Below are 13,208 nucleotides of genomic sequence, written 5' to 3'. Positions count from 1 at the left end.
TAAGAGCAAAAATCAAGGACAAAATAAAACAAAAATATTTTCAATAAAAGTAGCTTGCCGTATCAGAATTATTATTATAATATAATAATTAGGGTTATTCTCAAGTCTCAGTCTATTTTACAGCCTTCCTGTTTCTTAAATTTGTACTAATTGAATCTTGCCTGGCATAACCCTTTCAGATTAGCAAAGACTGAATGGGCGCCTGTCACTTATCTGATCTTGCTATCTAGAAAAGCAAGCAAAATCTTCTTTCTGTTTGCAATTGATAAAAAATACCGAGTTAACATTGCTGGTGTTTTTAATTTGCAGAGAAGTATTTAAATTCACTATGTATTTCTGTGAACTCTACGTTAAGGATAACCTACGAACAAAGAGGAATCAATAGCAATCAAATAGCAATCATAATCTAAGCTACTTTTTACTACCCAGTTGTTAAGTACAATAACATTCTTGGGAAAAGCAATGATCATAGAAAAAACTGTTGGAATATTGGAGGGCATTTTTTTCCCCTGTGAAGCAAAAACAAAGATAAAAATTTTAAATGATTATAGGCCATTCTATGACTTTTGTGCTTGCAGGTACTATAGCTGGAGGCAGCTAATCTTTGTTAGAAAACCTTAGTGGCAATTTTCAATTCAGAGTAGATAGTGCCTAATCAGAGGTAGGTTCCTACTGGTTTGGACCGGTTCAGCTGAGTAGGTAATAACTCAGCCAGCCACGCCCCCAAACCAGTTCTATCGGTGGTGCCATAGGCGCCACCATCTTGTTTTTTGCTTCAGGCATACACAGAAGCATTTTTTTACCTATTGTGCATGTGTGTACATAGTACGCATCCACCCATCCACCTGGACGCACACGTGCATGCAAGCACACCTGAACCAGTAGTAAAAAAATTGCAACCCACCACTGCTACCTACCTAACTAGCTAGCTAGCTAGTTACCTATCTACTTATCTCACTCAAATGTTACAGAGCCTTTTCCAGAAATACAGAATACGGAAATACAGGTATATCTTATTTTATTGTACTTTGCTGATACTGGGTTTTTTACAAGACCCTCCATCAAAAAAACCTGCTGGAGTTTCAGGTGATGATTAGTAATTTTTAACAATGGCATATTTTTAAATCACGGTATATATACATTGATTTTAGATATCATGTTATTGCGCACTGAATAGACTACAGTGTAAGCATAACTTTGTGTGGCTTGGTTTATTGCAATATTCACCTTATTATGGTGGTCTGGAACTGAATCTGCAATATCTCCAAGGTAGGCTGATAATTCTGTGAGTAATTAATTTTGAAAATCTCAAAGATGAAGATTACTTTCCAACAGACAGGAAAGGTTAAACCATGTGTGGGGATTAACTCTTGCTATCTTGGCAAATGGGATTATTTGGCTGTTCTCAAAAAAGCAAAGGTGGGTTGGACTTTGTAGTACTTTGCTGAAAGACTACAAGAACATTCCAAAGAAAATTCCAAGAAAATTCCAAAGCTCTAACCTAGAATGAGAAGTCAAAAACCCCTGGAAGAAGGCAATGACCAACCAGAATAACAAAGTTGGAAGAGATCCTGGAGGTCTTCTAGTCCAAACCTAAATAGATGCCCTTCTTCTTAAAAGCCTCCAGTGATGAAGGCCAGCCATTCCACTGATTAATTGTTGTCACTGTCAGGAAATTTCCACTTGTTCCCCCCAAAAATATATGGATACTTCTGTTTGTTAGCTAACAATCAAGATCAACTCATGGCATTCTTCTCACAACTTTCTAGCTTAGTAGGTTTCTGCCAGTAGGTCTTAATCCACCTTTATTTTTTATTTTTAAGGATTGCTTTAATTCATCAACATTCACCTGTGCACAGTTGTCCTTGCATAATCTTTAACGTTTAGAGAATAGAACTGGAAGGGTCTTGGAGATCTTCTAATCCAGCTCCCTGCTCAAGCAGGAGACTCTATAACCATTTCAGATAAGTGATTGTCTAGTCTCTTCCTAAAAACCTCCAGTGATGAAGCGTCCATGATTTCTGAAGGCAAAGCTGTTCCACTGGTTAATTGTCCTCACTGTTAGGAAGTTTCTTCTTAATTCCAGGTTGCCCTGTTCTCCTAAACTTCCTTAAACTCATTTGATGCATAACTTCTGAACATTCCTAAGTACAGTAAACTTTTGTCTGAAACAAAATTAATAAGGAGTAGGGTAGAGTAGAGTAGAGTAGAATAGAATAGAGTAGAGTAGAGTAGAACGGAACAGAACAGAAGCCGGATAAGACCTTAGAGGTCTTCTAGTCTAGCCCCCTGCTTAGGCAGGAGACCCTATATCATTTCAGATAAGTGACTGTCTAGAATCTAGACTCTTCTTAAAAAACCTTCAGTGATGAAGCACCCACGTCTTCTGGAGGCAAGCTGTTTCACTGGTTAATTGTCCTCACTGTTAGGAAGTTTCTCCTTAATTCCAGATTGCTTCTCTCCTTGATTAGTTTCCAACTATTGTTTTTTGTCCTGCCCTCTGGTGCTTTGGAAAATAGCTTGACTCCCTCTTCTTTGTGGCAGCTCTTCAAATACTAGAATACTGCTATCATGTTGTGAACTGCTTTGAGATCCTTCTAATGACAGGCTTAGAAGTCAACTATGCAATCTGAAAATAATGATTTTAGGACAGCTCTTAGACATGGAGATCTTGAAGTCATCATTTCACTCTCTCTCCCTTGAGGAGAATCCAAAGCTGGCTGTTCCCAGAGTTCCTCTTTGCACAAAGTATAGGAAGGTTTTTAGTAGGAACATTGTCAGTGGTGGGTTTCACATTTTGTTACCACTGGTTCATTGGGTGCATGTGTGCTCCTGCTTCGCGGGCACACAGACCCCTTCCATGCATGCGCCCGGCCTTCCACGCATGCACTTTGCTCACTTGTGCATCTTCTACGCATGCGCCCGGCCTTCCATGCATGCACTTTGCTCACTCGTACACCTTCTACGCATGTGTCCAGCCTTCCACACATGCACTTTGCTCACTCGTGCACCTTCTATGCATGAACCCAACCTTCCATGCATGGACTTTGCTCACTCATGGACCTTCTACGCATGCTCCCGACCTCAAAAATGTGCCTAAATAGGACTGCATAGAGCCAGGGCGGGCCCACCTGTGATTTCTGCTACCAGTTCAGGTGAATTGTTCCGAACCAGCTGAATACCACCTCTGAACATCATATGTATTTTTTTTAATTCATTCAGAATTAAAAGACCCTTTTAAATGTTTTATAAAAGTTATTTATCATAAAAGAGAGCTTGGTCTGGGACAAGCCAAAAGAGATTTTATGAATCATAAACCACGAACTCTTATGCTGGTTTAATGACGAAATCCACATTTTTGTGGGTGAATCCAGTCTGTTAGCACATGTGTAGAACTGTGTACCAAGTGAACGAAGTTATTTGCACAAATAAAACCTGCAGGCTTTATCCCCTTGTCTTTCTTAAATCCATACAAAGGATATGCAAGATTATTTTTCAGAATGGGAGGGGGGGAGGCTTTTGAATATTGAATGCTAGATTTGTGAAAGCAACGTGGGTTCAAAAGACTGTGTCTCTCCTGGGTTCTTCTTCATTAAGCAGACCGTGGAACGCTGCCAGCCAATCTAGAAATTGCATGTGGTCTTTTCTTCTGGGGGAAGGGGGTAGGTCGTGATGGTGGTGGTGGATTAATCTAGGCAGAGATGCCTCCTGCGGACTGTTAAAATGGAGAACAAAGAAAAAGAAACTTTTTTTAAAAAAAAAGCCATAGATGCTATTAGCTTAATGTTTCTCTTCTCTGATCTCCTTGCTCTGCTTGCTTTGTATAGTTTAATCAAGATATATTTTTTTTAAAAAAAAATGCGGACCACGTAATTGAAAACAAATTTACCGTGTCTTAGACCATCAAGTTCCCTTTCAGCTAGATGGTTGGCTATGCGGTAGATTCATCTGCTTTCAATTTTCAATGATGTGAGAAATATAGAATGGCTTGATTTGTAATTGTGAGTGTTAATAATGAAAGAGATATTCTCTGGTCTGGAGTCTGCACAGGAATCCTGGCTCTGTTATGCTTCACGTAATGAAACCCAATTCAAAAGCTGCTGTTATTCTTTACTGAACATTTTTTTTAAAATGCTCAGCTCACTTTTTAAAATAAACCCAGGGCTCCTTTTACTTCCTCCAAACATACGCCGTGTACAGGATACATAAATATTTGCATAGAGAAAGATTGCCACGAACATTTTGAAAACTTGTTTGTTTAAATACATATTTCATTTGGTAAAAGGTTTGTTTCGGCCTGTCACCATCAGTGTCAAAACAGTAGGAAACAGTTTTTAATCCAAACAAGTATTTTATGGAGTGCTCCGCTTCATTTGGGGGAAGGGATTTGGGATATATGTTGTCAAGTTTTTATTTTATTTCTGATGGTAGATAATCATTTGATGAAAAATTGAAGATCCAAAGGTTTGGGGGGATCTTTTTGTTATGCCTTGGAGTTCCTTAAGTCAAGCTGTTAATAGTCTTTTTGGCAAATTAGGAAGTTCTAAACTACAGGCTGTTCCCAACCTCAAATCTACAATATATTGTTTGTAAACCTTCATTTTGGCCCATGTGATTTTAGAGTTTTCAAAAAAGACAATGCCACAGTATGGCTGTTACTGCATATGTGGCTTGAAAAAGATTTCAGAGAGTTTAAAACAGGGGTGAAATCCAGCAGGTTCTGACAGGTTCTGACAGGTTCTGGAGAACCAGTAAAGGAAATTTTGAAGAGTTCAGAGAACCGGTAGCGGAAATCTTGAGTAGTTTGGAGAATCGGCAAGCGTCACCTCAGGCTAGCCCCAGAGTGAGGTGGGAATGGAGATTTTGCAGTATCCTTCCCTTGGAACAGGATGGGAATGGAGATTTTGCAGTATCCGTCCCTTGGAATGGGGTGGGAATGGAGATTTTGCAGTATCCTTCCCCTGGAATGGGGTGGGAATGGAGATTTTGGAGAATCCTTCCCCTGGAATGGGGTGGGAATGGAGATTTTGCAGTATCCTTCCCCTGGAATGGGGTGGGAATGGAGATTTTGCAGTATCCTTCCCCTGCCACGCCCACCAAACCACACCCACAGCACCAGTAGTAAAAAAAAAAAAATTGAATTTCACCACTGGCTTAAAGTAAAAAAAGTATTTCAAGAAAGATAGAAAATATACCAAAAGGCAGTCCCTATGTTTTAACTCCATCATAGCTGAGAATGTCTCTGTTCTTGGTCAGACAATGTTAGGTTTTGTATGTCCTCTGTACTTCCAAGGCTAGGGTTAGGGCAAGTGGCTTTCTGACTTCTGATGTGTCTGCTAGCATAGCATTTTCCCATTTCCCCCACACTTCTGTCATTTAGATCTTTGTGGAAAGGCTTTTTAAGAAATTCTGAGGGAGGCAGTTAGAAGGTTAGTAACAAGAGGGTGCTATTCTGAATTCCTGAGACGTTAAATGTGATTTACACTACCTTAAGCATTCAGTTAGCCAGGTAGATTAAAGATATGCATATATTTATGAGGGCTGTGTAAATCATTCCATGGAGGTACTTTGCTCTACATCCGCTTCTGAAATAGCTACAACTGCTTGTTGTGACTGTGATCTTCTGGGAAAGGCTATGCACACACGAGACACATCACTGCCTGGCTACAGGCCTAGAAATCTTGGGACAGTCTCTACACAACTATGCCTAGCTTTCAAAAAGTTGTAGCTGTTTTGCAGCTTTAAGAATAGATTTCCACTCTGCTTTCCCAGGATTGTAGCTTCACGTTAAAGAAAGGTTAAACTTCTTCCCAATGTTCTGTTGTGTTGTATGTTTGCTTGGGTAGGTTTGGGCTTTTGTTTATCACAGTGGCTTTCAAGGTTGCACATCTTGCAAATTCGCTCAACCTGAAAGTGACATTTTAAATAAGAGACAGGATTCCTAGACAACCTTAGCTTCTCCCAAAGGGGATTGTACTTTTCCTGTACTGGGATTGTACTTGGAGAGAGACAATATTTAGGTCCATAATGGTGTACCTTTTTCTGTGATTGACCTGGGCTTCCTCTTCCTCTGTTTCTGAGCTTCACGCAAAGGATGGGTGCGAGCATTTCCTGTCATTTCTCAAAACCTGGGAGAGACAGGAAGCACAAGTTATTTGTGCATCCTCTCAGACCTTTTCTACAGAACATGCATAGCGTGACTGCATTTCACAGTAGAACAACAGCAAAAGTCATCACACTCAACGTAAAATGACTTCACAGCTCTATGTAATCTCCTTTTGCAGGGCCGGCTTCATATTTTAATGGGAAGTGTTAGAAAAAGGTCTCCTGTCAGACTGTTCTAGACCAGTGTTTTTCAACCACTGTGCCGCGGCACACTAGTGTGCCGTGACATAGTGTAAGGTGTGCCGTGGGAGAATTACTTTATATATAGTCAATATAGGCACAGAGTTAAATTTTTTTAACATTTTCTAATGGTGGTGTGCCTCGTGATTTTTTTCATGAAAAAAGTGTGCCTTTGCACAAAAAAGGTTGAAAAACACTGTTCTAGACAGATCATATTGAAAAGCAGCAGTGAGAGACTGTTGAATAACAATGGTTGGGTTTGTCCACGAGATCAGTTGCACACTATTTCAGACTAGTTTCATGTCAGGGCATTTGTGGAAAGATGGCTTCTGCTAAGTATAGATCAAAACCAAGGGAGAGAGAAAACAATCATTTTGGAATCTGGCACAGACGTCAGGATAGACTAGATCAGTGATGGCTAACTTTTTTGGTACCGAGTGCATGTACGCACCCACGTAATACAATGTGCACCCCTGTACCCCCCTGTGCATCTGCGTGTGACCCCCCCCTGCATGAGCACCTCCCCCCCACATGCATGCACAACCCCCCTGTGTGCGCCTTTCCCCTTCGCATGCGCACATGAACCCCACACCAGCAGGTGTGGCTCTCCCATGTATAACCCTCCCCCCTGTGCATGCGCACACATCTCCCGCATGTACCCCGTGAAAAATCACTTGGCCTGTGTCCATGCACAGTGGAAACTGAGCTGGGATGATGGCTCGCCTGCCTGAAGAGAGGGCTCTGCGTGCCACCTGTGGCACATGTGCCATAGGTTCGCCATCATGGCACTGGATGTTACTGAGCTTTGAGAACCAAATAGTTATGCAAAGGGTTGCATACTAAAGGTAAAAATAAAGGTTCCTCTTTCCAGTCATGTCCAATTCTAGGTGAATGGTGCTCATCTCTATTTCTTAGTCAAGAGTAGCATTGTCCGAAGACACTTCCATGGTCATGTGTACAGCATGACTACATAAACACTGAGGCGTATGGAGCACTGTTACTATCCCACCTATGTGGTACCTATTTATCTACTTGCATGCTTACAAACTGCTAGATAGGCAGGAGCTGGGACAAGTAACAGGAGCTCACTTCATCACGCGGCGCTCGGGTCTCGAACCCAGGATGTCAGCTTTCCAGCTGACAAGCTCAGCATCTCTAACTGCTGAGCCATCACGCCTCCTATTATTGGACAAACATGTTCCTCAGATCAACTGATTTATGTAAAGTATTGGAACGCCATAATGCTTGAAATATATTTTAGGTTTCATGCATCGGGCTGAGTTGCATTTGTGTATGTGTGTAGTTTTGAATGGAGCCTGCCTCAGAAAGCAAGAAGTGTATTCTTTGCTGGGTGTCCATAACTTGACACCGCTAAATTGAATGCATTACCTAAATTTTGAAATATGTACTGTTGGGTGCGTGGCACATCCATCGCCACTCCGAGTCTGTTTTTGAATTCTCTGGAAGGAAAAAGCAAGACAAAAAACTATGTTTAACTCCTTTTTACTTATTTTCTTGCAATCTGAACTGCAACTACTTTTTCTATGTGCAAACTTTATTTACTTATTTATTTTATGTACTAATATAAGCATCTCTTCTCTGGACATAGGTATGGTTTGTGTGTGTTGTATTTATATATTGTACACCGACATGATAAATGACACATACAAACTTCCTTGGTTTTGATCTAATCATAATTATAGATTATTTCTTTTTCTGCTAGATTATTTCCAGCTATTGAAAAGCAGGAAATGCTCTGTAAGCTGGAAATGTAAACTACCAAAACCTTTGGCTAAGGATTCAGTTGATGCCTTCTTTACCTTTTAAAAGTAAGCCTTCAGAGTTAGCTTTGAAGTTTTTCCTTGCATTATAAGAAAGATTCTAGACGTCCTGTGTTGAAAGTGTTTTGCTGTTTTTATTGTTTTTCCAGAGAGGAAAAACGAGCAATGATTTTCCTCAGAAAAACAATTGAGAGGTTCAATATTTCAGGTGTCAACCCAGCATTTGTTTATGAGAATTCAATTTCTCCTTCATCTAATGCCTCTTTCCAATGTCTTAGTACAGTGCTTTTGGGGAATATTTTAATTCTGATTTCAGGCTTGGAAATACTGGCTCTTCTCATGGAATGGGACAACTTGCTGAAGTCAATTTGACATGGGACAATCCACATAGGATAACTGAACATAATAAATATTATATGCCACTATTTCTTCAGCATTATTTCCATTGACAAAAATGGAAATAATGTTGAACAAATAGTGGTGGATAACATTTATTGTGTTGAATTATCCCACATGGATTGTCCCATGGTGGGTTATCCTGCACCACAATGCAAAAAAAAAAAAAGACTCAAGAAAGAGTGCAGAGAAGAGCAACAAAGATGATTAGAGGACTGAGGTTAAAACATATAAAGAACGATTGCTGGAATTGCATATGTCTAGTTTAATGAAGAGCCGAGGTGGCGCAGTGGTTAGGGTGCAGTACTGCAGGCCACTTCAGCTGACTGTTATCTGCAGTTCGGCTGTTCAAATCTCACCGGCTCAAGGTTGACTCAGCCTTCCATCCTTCCGAGGGGGGTGAAATGAGGACCCAGACTGTGGGGGCAATATGCTGATTCTGTAAACCGCTTAGAGAGGGCTGAAAGCCCTATGAAGCGGTATATAAGTCTAACTGCTAACTGCTATAATGAAAGGAGAACAAGGGGTGACATGAAAGCAGCGTTCCAATATCTCAGGGATTGCCACAATGAAGAGGGGGTCAAGCTATTCTCCAAAGCACCTGAAGGCAGGACAAGAAGCAATGGGTAGAAACTAATCAAGGAGAGAAGCAACCAAGGAGAAATTTCTTGACAGTTAGAACAATTAAGCAGAACAACTTGCCTCCAGAAGTTGTGAATGCTCCAACACTGGACGTTTTTAAGAAGAGATTCGATAACCATTTGTCTGAAATGGTGCAGGGGTTTCCTGCCTAAGCAGGGGGTTGGACTAGAAGACCTCCAAGGTTCCTTTCAACTCTGTTATTCTATTCTGTTCTGTTCTATTAAGAGTTGGCCTCAGCTAATTGTGAGTTCACTGTGGCAAGATGACTGTGGCAAGTTGCCCTGGAACTCATCATTTTTAAAGAATATGTCCTCTGATGCAACTTTATCTCATCCCTAGACCTAGACAGACTTGAGCAATTGAGTTTTAGGGTGTTTTGCCTTTTCTCTTGACTCGGGTTTTGTCATTTGTACATTTTTTAATGCCTCATGTGGGTGATGATGCAATCTGGCACTGCATCTGCTTTCATTTGGCTATTTCACCATGCTGACCTCTTCTCTCTCCTGTGGCCATTTTGGCTTGGACTGTCGGAGAGGTGGGGAATCTGGCTTCTGTAGGGGCCTTACCCAGAATCACTATATATAACATTAAGAAGTTCATTTTTATTGTGTGCCAGTACGTTCACAGAAAAAAAGTAACAATCAAGGTTATCTTATAACCTAGGTTTTCTTGGCAACTTTAAGATGTGTGGACTTCAACTCCCAGAATTCTGCAACATGAAATAACAATATTCCGGAACCTGATCATGTTACTGATCAGCCCAGTTTATCTGATTTTTTTTTAATATTTTGCATCTTATTGTAGATGTTTTTATTCAAATTGCATTGTTAGTGTGCTTTACTGTAATCGAACCTGAAAGCTTCAGCTACTGTGTGGTTTTAAAATATACATTTCAAAAAATTGCTTTTCTGCTGACTTGAGTACTGGAGGAATATTCAATAATGTGGTTGTGACAGAGAGCCCACAATGAAGACTGGAAATGCTAATCAAGAGCTATGATGGTTATAGTCTGACTGATTTTGGTTTCATTTTTAGATGTGCAAAATGTTTTTGATTAATGAATTGTAGCTATTAACTGACTAATTATTGTAGTCCAAGCTTTTCTCTCTCTTTCTCAATTTCACTGATGCTTTCACTTTTACCAATGCCTAAACTCTTATGTTTAACAGTCTAAATAATTTTGTGTAAATGCAAGGTCCTTTTTCTCATAATAGGGAAGTTACAGCTCAGTGTTACAGTTCATTGTCGACTGGCAACTACGCGGAGGAGAGCCTTTTCAGTAGTAGCTCCGACCCTTTGGAACAATCTCCCCGTGGAGATTCGTACCCTCACCACCATCCAGACCTTTCGCACAGCCCTCAAGATCTGGCTATCCCGTCAGGCCTGGGGATAAAGATTGTAATCCGTCCCCACCCGAATGATGAATGAATGTTGTGTTCTATTTTAATTTATGTATTGTTTATGTCTTATTGTTTTGTATTCCCCTCCCTATAAATTGTAAGCCGCCCTGAGTCCCCTCAGGGAAAAGGGCGGCCTATAAATAATAAACCTTAAACCTTAAACAGCTACTTTCTTTTCCACTTTGATAGAATGGCTTCTCTCCCCACCCCCCCGCCCCCAATCATATACACTTTTAGTGCATAGGTGTCTACAGTAAGTGAGCTTAGGGAACCTAGGCAAATAATTTTTATTCTGAAAGACCTTTTAAAAATGGTTGAGGATTCCGTGCCGTTCAATAAGTTACGTTCCAATTATGACGGTTCTGAAGATGCTAAGAGCAAATATTTTACCAAGTAACATAAGGTTGGAAACTTCAAAACAGCTCCTATTAGAACTATCACATATCTCATTTGTGGAAAATAATCGGGAATAGTCATATTTCAGTCTTGCAAAACGAAGCCGCAAGAGATAATAATATTATTGCTCAGTATTCTTCATTAGTTAATTTATCCGTGTTCTTTTGTATGCAAAACTATTTTAGCCTGAAGGAAAGGAAAAGAATCATCTTTCTCAGAGTTATAAAAATTTCCTGCCTGTTTATCTTGAGGTGATTCTTACTCACCGTGGGGAATAAGATGAGCTATTATAAGCTTTTTCGTGCTCTCTATCTGATACTGCTAAGATATTTCAATTCTTGCTCTATTGGTCCTTGAGATAATCGTGTAAATGGTTTGTTCTCTTGCCAGCTTCATGGTTATGTGGACCACAAGCCCTTGGGCCTTCAGATCTTCATTGGAACAGCAGATGAGAGGATTCTTAAACCACATGCTTTTTACCAAGTCCATCGGATCACAGGGAAAACAGTCACTACCACCAGCTTTGAGAAAATCATTGGCAACACCAAAGTGCTGGAAATCCCTCTGGAGCCAAAAAACAACATGAAAGCAACGTAAGGTTCTATATTAGAAAATGTTGTAAGATAACAACGTAGGAGAACTTAATACATTTAATGTAAAAGATGCCTGCATTTCATTTGTAGAGAAAACTCTCAAGCATAAGCCCACTTTGCTTTACCATGGCATTTGAGTTGACTTATTTCCCTCTTAGGTTTGAACTGAGGTGAGCATCAAATGGTCTAGTGCCGGGATGGCGAACCTATGGTATGCATGCCACAGATGGCACACAGAGCCATTTGTCAGGGCATGCGAGACTTTAGTCTTTTTTTGAGGCCATTTTTCGCCCTCTCCAGGCTCCAGAGGCTTTATAGTAGTCTGGGGAGTGCAAAAACAGACCCCCCCCCATTCCCTTGAGGCCCTCCAGAGGCCTCAGGAGCTTTCCTGAAGCCTCCGGAGCACAAAAAATGCCCCTAGGGGCAAACCTGCAAGCGGTTTGCTTGTAGGGCCGGTTTAAGCCCTCTGGAGCCTTCAGGGGCATTCTGGAGGCTTCTCTGAAGGCTCCGGAGGGCTTAAACCAGCCCTACGAGCAAACCGAAAGTCCATTCTGGTTTGCCCGTGGCTGGTTTTTTGTGCTCCAGAGGCTTCAGGGAAGCTCCTGAAGCCTCCAGAGGGCCTCCGGAGGCACCGGGGAGACTGTTTTTGCCCTCCCCAGGCTCATATGAAGTCTCTGGAGCCTGGGGAGGGTGAAAAAAATCCATGCAAAAAATTGGGGGGGGGGACACCTGTCATGCGCGCATGTGCGCTGGGGGTCGCACATTGCATTATGGGTGCGGCATGCCCATGCACGACCCCCTTGCGCTCCCCCCACTTTTGGCACGTGAGCCAAAAAAGGTTCACCATTGCTGGTCTAGTGTCTTATATTGATCATTCACATTTGGATGGATGGATGGATGGATGGATGGATGGATGGATGGATGGATGGACGGATGGACGGACGGAACAGTATAGCTATAGTTTAGCTTCTTGCTCAAGTCGTTGCAAATGTGGAGTATGTATGTGGCTCAGGATTGAACTGTAGTTCTTGATGATCTAGAACAAGGCTGTCAAACTCCCGGCCCATGGGCCAGATGCATCACACACTGGCCACGCCCATGCCCAATTTAATGAAGGGGGAAAAAGTCCCGATATGCCACGTGATGCTGTCATGATGATGTGAGTTTGACATCCCTGGTCTAGAAACATAAATGCCTAGAGTAAGAAAACTAAATTCAGAAAATACCAAGACTCCAGTGAATCATTGTTCCAGGAGGGACAATAACATCAATAAGAAAAATATTGTCAGCTGCTTAAGACTGAAAACTCACTGCAATATATTCCCTAGAATAATGGAAAGTTGTAGATATAGGAATGTTTGTATCAACCAGTGCTATTGAAGTAGTCCATTGATATCAGTTTATTTCCAGATTAGGAGTACATAAAGAATTTCATGAATAAGGCAGCTGGAATTACTTGCACTTACCTGCTTTGGAACGCTTGTTTGATTGACAGGGTTGCAAGCTAAAGCGGCAAGTTTGAATCCATATTCTTGCAGAGGTACAGTGGTCCATTTTTCCCTAGGGGAAGATAGAGAATCAGCCAGCCCCTTGCTGAGATTCCATAGATAGAAGCCAAGCATACCTGGACCATTAAATCTATAGTCATAATCAGA

The 13,208-nt window shown here is 41.1% G+C and overlaps 1 protein-coding gene across 2 annotated transcripts in view; it reads left to right on the top strand.

Moving 5' to 3' along the window:
* Positions 1-13,208, top strand: part of NFATC2 (nuclear factor of activated T cells 2) — a 164,191-nt gene that overhangs the window by 42,308 nt on the left and 108,675 nt on the right. For both annotated transcript variants that reach the window (XR_015697362.1, XM_014057931.2), the window contains exon 4: positions 11,351-11,553. Coding sequence is in view for 1 of the 2 variants with exons in the window: in XM_014057931.2 (XP_013913406.2) it covers positions 11,351-11,553 (203 nt within the window). In the remaining variant the exon portion in view is untranslated. The remainder of the gene's footprint in view (positions 1-11,350; positions 11,554-13,208) is intronic.

This window comes from Thamnophis sirtalis, unplaced genomic scaffold (genome assembly GCF_051295495.1).
Source record: "Thamnophis sirtalis isolate CommonGarterSnake01/CBP01778 unplaced genomic scaffold, rThaSir2_p1.2 scaffold_7, whole genome shotgun sequence".
NCBI classification, from domain to species: domain Eukaryota; kingdom Metazoa; phylum Chordata; class Lepidosauria; order Squamata; family Natricidae; genus Thamnophis; species Thamnophis sirtalis.
Note: the sequence above shows the minus strand (reverse complement) of the source record. Positions and strands in the feature narration are given on the sequence as shown.